The 7,450-nt window shown below is 38.2% G+C and overlaps 1 protein-coding gene across 4 annotated transcripts in view; it reads right to left on the bottom strand.

Moving 5' to 3' along the window:
* Positions 1 to 7,450, bottom strand: part of LOC132008254 (cytoskeleton-associated protein 5) — a 106,848-nt gene that overhangs the window by 35,743 nt on the left and 63,655 nt on the right. For all 4 annotated transcript variants that reach the window (XM_059386784.1, XM_059386781.1, XM_059386783.1 and 1 more), the window contains exons 17-22: positions 4,938 to 5,123; positions 4,379 to 4,473; positions 2,463 to 2,520; positions 2,249 to 2,374; positions 780 to 919; positions 455 to 629 (exon numbers count right to left, since the gene is read on the bottom strand). In XM_059386784.1, coding sequence (XP_059242767.1) covers positions 455 to 629; positions 780 to 919; positions 2,249 to 2,374; positions 2,463 to 2,520; positions 4,379 to 4,473; positions 4,938 to 5,123 — 780 coding nt within the window. The remainder of the gene's footprint in view (positions 1 to 454; positions 630 to 779; positions 920 to 2,248; positions 2,375 to 2,462; positions 2,521 to 4,378; positions 4,474 to 4,937; positions 5,124 to 7,450) is intronic.

The following is a 7,450-nucleotide window of genomic DNA, read 5'->3' on the forward strand; positions in this document are numbered from 1 at the left end:
TGTTATGATGCTATTGTAATTAGCTTATGAATAATTTACAGATAGTGGCTGCTCCTTTTATCATTAGTTCACAACACTGGAGTATTAGAATTTTAGACCAGAAAGGATAGTGCTTTATAATAAAGTAAGGTAAAGCCTAGTTTAAGAAAATCCTGACATAAAAACCCGTATTTAAAAATTAGAAATTAAGCATGGTAATGTATATAACTGTTTTATATAAGGATATTTAATATTAGAGTTTTATAAAAAGCAAATCTGAGATTCATGAAAATCTGATTAATAAACCTCCATCTACCAACTGATCTTGAGGCACACTTAAGAAATTAAAGGATTTCCAGTTTAAAGCAAATGAAGTGACCACTCATTTTTTTTTGTAGGTGAAGATGATTAAAAAGGAACTTCCTGCAGGGAAGAGGGGAGGGAGAGCAAAAGAACAGGCGTATGTTCTACATACCAAGATTTTATTTGAATCATTGAGTCGGCCTTTCAAGGCAGTTGGTAGTTCACCTATATTCGGCTGGATAAATTTTGCTTCATTGATAATAGCTGCCACTTCATCTAAGCCTTCTTTCCTGATCTTCCAGTTCTTGTCACCAATCTTAGAAACCAACTCTGAAGTGATTTTATCACTGAGAAAGCAAAAGAGAGAATCTTAATTCCAGACTCCTAAAGAAATAATGATGTCACAGAAGTACTCTTGACTGAGGAAGAGAAGGTACCATTAAGAATTCACTAACAAAACAAACGAAAATCCAATAAACCACTTGCAACAAACCTACCTGATTTCCGTCCTTGGCAAAAGATCCACAACATCAGTGCCCACCTCATCTGGTTCATCTCCATCTTCTCCTTCATCTGTACCACTTATGCTGTGTTTGGAAATCCCCCTGGTTGGAGCAGGTGGGCTCTGTCCTTGCATCTACACACAAACAAATCAGTGAGGCTAATGAACTTGAATGGTACGAGAGCAAACAAGTTAGAGAACAGGCCTATGTCAAACTTTCCTATACTTTCATACTACTTAATATTCACAATACTACTTAAAATTTACTTTTATTCTACTTAATATTCACAATTCACTATACTTTTATACTACTTAATATTCCTATACTTTTATAATACTTAATATTCACCCCCCCCAAATAATATATATATATATATATTTAAGAAAGGGGATACATGGCAGAGGGATAGAGAGAATCTTAATCAGGCTCCATACCCAGCACAGAACCTAACACAGAGCTTGATCTCATAAACCCTAAGATCATGACTTGAACCAAAATCATGAGTCAGACGCTTAACTGACTGACTCACCCAAGGGCTCCTAAATAGTACATAATTTAATTTCTACTTAGATCCCAAATTTGAAAGTATATGATAAAAGGCATTTTTATACAAATCTACTAGAATCAGACCTTTCAATCATGAAGCTGTCTTTTTACTTGGATGCCCAAGAAATACAGAGCAAGTCTGCCCAAACCAAGCAATTCTGATTAGAAAGTTTATTCAAGGAAGGCCAAGTTTCTTTTTTTATTTAAAACAATTTAGGGGCACTCAATGGGAGGCTCAATGGGTTAAAGCTTCTGCCTTCCACTCAGGTCATGATCCCAGGGTCCTGGGATCGAGCCCCGCATCAGGCTCTCTCTCTGCCTACTTGTGATCTCTGTCTGTGAAATAAATAAATAAAATCTTTTAAAAAAATCAATCAATCAATCAATAAACAACCAAAAAACCAATTTCAAATGTTTTTTTTTTTTTTTTTTTTTAAAAATTTTTTTTTTTTTTTTATCAGAGAGAAATCACAAGTAGATGGAGAGGCAGGCAGAGAGAGAGAGGGAAGCAGGCTCCCTGCTGAGCAGAGAGCCCGATGTGGGACTCGATCCCAGGACTCTGAGATCATGACCTGAGCTGAAGGCAGCGGCCTAACCCACTGAGCCACCCAGGCGCCCCAATTTCAAATGTTTAAATGTTGACATACTTTCTGAACAGGCAATACATTTAAAATGTTTGATATTTCAAAGGTACAAGAGACAAAAAGAGGAAAATCTTCCCTCCTATACCACAGCTATTCAGCTGTCCTCCTCATAGACAAAACCATTAATTTCTTAAGAATTCTTCTCAGGGATACTTATACATATAAAAGCAAATACATATGTATTCTTCATTCTTAAGGGTTAAAAGCTTAAACTTAACTCATATGAGCATTCTCAAGTCTACCAATGAATTGTATCATGTTTGTAATCTTTACCTTCTCAAATTCTGCATCTATCTGGGATAGAAGGGCAGGCTTCTCATCCTCAAAGAACATTCGTAAAGAGGGACCAACATACAGATACATCACACCAAGCAGGGTGATGGCCGAAGTCCTCACAGCCTGGCAAACAGAACAAAAAGAACTTTGCACATGAGAACAGAACCACAAAGATGGCTGCAATGTTCCTACATATGTGGTATGTACTCACTGGGTTTGTTGCAGCAAGAGCTGTCTTCACATTGCTAATGAAAGCTTTCACATTCAACCTAGAAGAAATAACATTTAGAATCAAAAACAAATAAATGAAACCCTCAAAATATTCAAGAGTCTTATAAAGCCAGACTCTAGGACTGGCTCCTGCTGGCTATCTCCCCCAGTCTCACCTGTTCTCTCGCTCCACTCACCTACAGGGAACATTAAATACTGTCTATGTGCTCATTACTCCTAAATCCCAGTGGTGACCTCTCTTCTGAATTCTAAATTCATATATCCATACAGCCTTTGTAACACTTCCATTTGAATGTACAGATGTCCCATATCTGTCAAGACCAAAACCTTTGACTGTCCACATCCCAAACCCAAATGTTGTTCTTTCCACAGTCTTCCCTGCCTCAGTCAAGAGCCACATTATTCTTCCACTTGCTCAGGCCATCCTTGACTCCTCCTTCTCTTCTACTCAGTATCCTGGTCAGATCTTTCAAATACGTTCTGAGTCCTAATACTTCATCTCCACAAACTACGTCCAAGCCACTGAATTTTCTTGACAGGATAATTCCAATAGCTTACTAATCAGTCTTTTTGATCCTCACTATTTATTCTGACTACAGTCCAAATGATACTATTACTCTCTCCTTAAAACCATCTAATGGTTTCCAACTTACTCAAAACGCTGAGGCCCAATGTGACCTGGCCCAGTTTTTTCTCCCATCTTATCTCCTCCCACTCCCCCCAACTTATTCCCCTCTACTACCTATTGAAGAATAATCACTCCTTGCTATTTTTGTTTATTCTTGAGATTTTATTTATTTCAGAGACAGAGAGAGAAAGCATGTGCATGAGTAGGAGAGGGGCAGAGGGAGAGAGTGAGAGAGAATCTCAAGCAGACTTCCCACTGAGCACAGAGCCCAACATAGGGTTTGATCTCACAACCTTGAGATCATGACCTGAGACCAAGAGTCGGATGCTGAACTGACTGAGCCACCCAGGTGCCCCCAAGTAATTGTGTATTTGGTTGAATGTCACTTGAATGATAACTTCTGAGTAGTATTTCCTTGTTTGGTAGAATGTAGAAAACTATTTTGGATTTTTTTGGGGGGGGTGTGTTTAAAGATTTTATTTATTGGAGAAAAAGAGGGAAGGAGAGAAAGTACAAGCAGGGTGAGGGGCAAAGGGACAAGTACACTCTCAGATGAGTGAGGGGCCTGATGCAGGACTCAGTCCCAGGACCCCAGGATCATGACCTGAACCGAAGTCAGGTGCTTAACTGACCGAGTCACCCAGGCACCCCTAGAAACCTATTTTGTAAGACACTGAGAAGTATAGTATAAAAAACAGCATGGCACAGAGAAAGGCAACTGTATAGCAGTTACAGTATTTTCTCTTGGAACCAGAATGCCTGGAAATAAATAAATCTTAAAAAAAAAAAGTGCCTGGGATAAAGTAAGCTCTGTAAAATTTTGTTAAGTAAATAAATGTGTTCAATATGCAAACAAGTTTGGGAAACAGTGGGTTAATAAAAAAAAAGTTAGGCAAGCTTCTCTGTTGAATGACCATGAGAGATGTTAATTCACCAATATGCACGAAAGCTCTCTAAACAAATGTGATTATATGCAGTCATTTCCAAATGTATTTAACTAGAAATCCTTGGAAGTAGCTTTTCTGAGGGACAATTATTAACACTTAAGGCAAAAAAATTACTTAGAGCGCGCTCTAATGTTAGTGGTCATGAAAATGAAGGATTATGAGCCAATATAGACTTTTGAGAAAAAAAGGTAGTTTTATGTAAATTAGATGACCCAGCTCTGGTGTCTCAGAAATAGCAGAGATGGCTACAATAAACAGAATCAGCAGTCAGAGATAGGCACAATATTTAATTATTTTGTACCTGATTTCTTTCTGACTTACCCAGAAAAACCAAATTCTTTGATTGCATTTGATAGCCAATTCAGAGTTTCTGATTGATTCTTGGGATTCTTCTGTGAGAAAGCCATTGACATAACCTGAAGCAAAAAGAGAGAGAAAAAAAAACCACCAAAAATAAGTATGTGTTTTTTTTTTTTCTTGCCTTTCTCAAAGAAATATGGTATGCCATACAGGTAGAAGTGGATGAAGCATGGTTTTTCCAACCCTGACAGAACTGCAAGAATGCATTAGGAATGAAATATTCAACTTACACAAGAAAATGAGGTAAGTGACAGTAGTATTAAAAGCACTCTGGACTTTACAACTTTTCATTAGTTATCACTCTGAATTATAATGTCTTAAGAGAAAATCACTCTCATCTTTTAATAGAACACTCTTGGCCAAGATAAATTCTAATTATCAGGCAACAGTATATTATTAGACGTAAAGATAAAAATGCTGGTTATAAAAATGGTTTGACTTGGGAAGAAAAGACCTACAGTTTAATTAGTAACTTAAATTAAAATGTGGGAAAAGTTGGGGAGAGACCTCTGTCACTAACCTGTTCGGCTGTCCAAGGCAACATGCAAGCTTCGGCTATTGCTGTCATAGCTTCTTTTGCATTGTTCCCACATTTCACATCTCCAATCTTATCCACAAGGCCATCCAAAACAATCTGAGCTGAAGTTTTGGAAAAATTCCCCTTCTGGGCAATCAAAGCAACTATGTGAAGCTTCATCTGCATCACCTGAATAAGGATAAGCATCGTAAAGTTATGAGTAAGCCCAAAACATTGATTTACTTATTTTTATAGCAGCCTGAAGGTGTAACACAGGGACAACTGAGAACATAACCAAAAGAAAATTGACCACTCTATCCATTTATTTATTTATTTATTTATTTATTTATTTAAAAAGTAATCTCTACATCCAACATGGGCTCAAACTCAAAACCCCAAGATCAAGAGCCTCATGCTCTACTAAGCCATAAAGATGCCCTTAAAAATGACAAGTTAAAACAAAGAAGCAAAATAATTTTTATCCTGTTATATAGTACTGAATACACATCCTGAAATATATAATAAATGACCAAACTAACTGTATCACTCAGAATTCCCACTAACATTGCCCATAAAAAACTATAACCCTCATGGACACATACGCACAACAGAACTTGAGAGAGTTAAAGAACTTGTGGATTTCTAAGTGGAAGAATGAAGAAGATATGAAAACCATTTAAAGGTGTTAATGTGATGGCGGCAGATGTATGGCTCTTGGGACCCCTCTGGCCTTCAATATTTCTCTCTGTGCCATCTGAACATTTAAATAACAGGAGCTGGTGAAGATGTACAGAAATTAGAATTCTCTTGTACTACTAGTATGAACGTAAGATGGTAAAAAGTCACGTTGGACAACAGTTTGGCAGTTTTTCAAAAAGTTAAACATAGTTACCATATGACCCAGCAATTTTACTTCTAGGTACGTACCCAAGAGAATTAAAAATATGATCACACAGGGGCCCCTGGGTGGCTCAGCCAGTTGAGCGTACGACTCTTGATTTTGGCTCAGGTCATGATCTCAGGGTCATGAGATCAAGCCCTGTGTTGGGCTCCATGCTCAGTGGGGAGTCTGCTTGGGATTCTCTCTATTCTCCTCTTCCCCTCCCTCCCTCTCTCACAGGCTCTCCCTCTCTCAAATAAATAAATAAATCTTTAAAGAAAAAAATGTGCTCACACAAAAACTTGTACATGAATGTTCAAAGAGACAGCCACAAAGTGGAAACAATACCAATTCCCTTCAACTTATAAATGGGTTAATAAAATGTTCTATATGCATACATGGGCGTATTATTTAGCGATAGAAAAGAATGTAGAACTGATGCATGCTACCAAAGAGGTGAACACTGATATATTATGCTAAGTAAAAGACACTTCATCACATGAAATGTCTAGGAGAAGTAATCCACAGAGACAGAACAGAGTAACAGTTGTCCAGGGTCTGGGGCAGGAAGAAATTTGGGGAGAAAGAGAGTGACTGATGATGGGTATGGGGTTCTTTCCGGATGAAAACATTCTAAAATTATAGAGTGGTAGGAGCTCCAGAACTCTGTTAATACACTAAGAACTGCTACACTTTACACTTCAAAACGGTGAGTTTAAAGTTGTCATAAAGAAAAATACATATATATAAAATTATCCTTTGTTATCGATCTAACACATAGGAGAGTAATAGCTCTAATCAGGTATACTTTTTCACCTAAGTAACTGCACAAAGAGGGCTTTTAAAAGCGTGTAGGGGAGGAGGGCAGCGCAAGAACCTCTTGGTAGAGGAGGCTTTGTGGGGCTGGATGGAATGTTCGAGGGGCTGGAACAGTGCTACGGGAACACAGTGTGCGAGGAAGCCAAGGATCCTAAAAAGACAACAAGAGGTGGCAGAAGAGAAGCAAGAAAGAGACCAGCGGGATGCCAAAAATAAACCTGACATATTTCAAACTTTTGTTTCCATTAGGTGTATGAATATATAGAGGAAAGGGAAACTTTTCTCCTTTTCCTTCCTGTATCACTTTCTTATACCTCCCTTTACACCTACTCTTTAGACTAATAACAGCACTGTTAAATTTCATCTCTATTATCTCTATTACAGTTACTATGCTAAACTATGTGGTAATTTTTCACTGGCAATTTAAAGATCATTTATCTCTTATCCAGACAAAAAAGAAACTTGTCTCCCGGCTTATCCCTCTCTTGCATATGTGAAGATTAGGGGGCTTCTAGGCCTAACTAACCGGAAGAAAAATGCATATATGTAAATTACACAAACAACATATAAATACTACTTCCAGGGCGCCTGGGTGGCTCAGTGGGTTAAAGCCTCTGCCTTCGGCTCAGGTCATGATCCCAGGGTCCTGGGATCAAGTCCTGCATAGGGTGTTCTGCTCAGCAGGGAGCCTGCTTCCCTTCCTCTCTCTCTGCCTGCCTCTCTGCCTACTTGTGTCTGTCAAATAAATAAATAAAATCTTAAAAAAAAAAAAAAAAAGGGGCGCCTGTGTGGCTCAGTGGGTTAAGCCGCTGCCTTC

The sequence above is a fragment of the Mustela nigripes genome, unplaced genomic scaffold (assembly GCF_022355385.1).
Source record: "Mustela nigripes isolate SB6536 unplaced genomic scaffold, MUSNIG.SB6536 HiC_scaffold_76, whole genome shotgun sequence".
NCBI lineage: Eukaryota > Metazoa > Chordata > Mammalia > Carnivora > Mustelidae > Mustela > Mustela nigripes.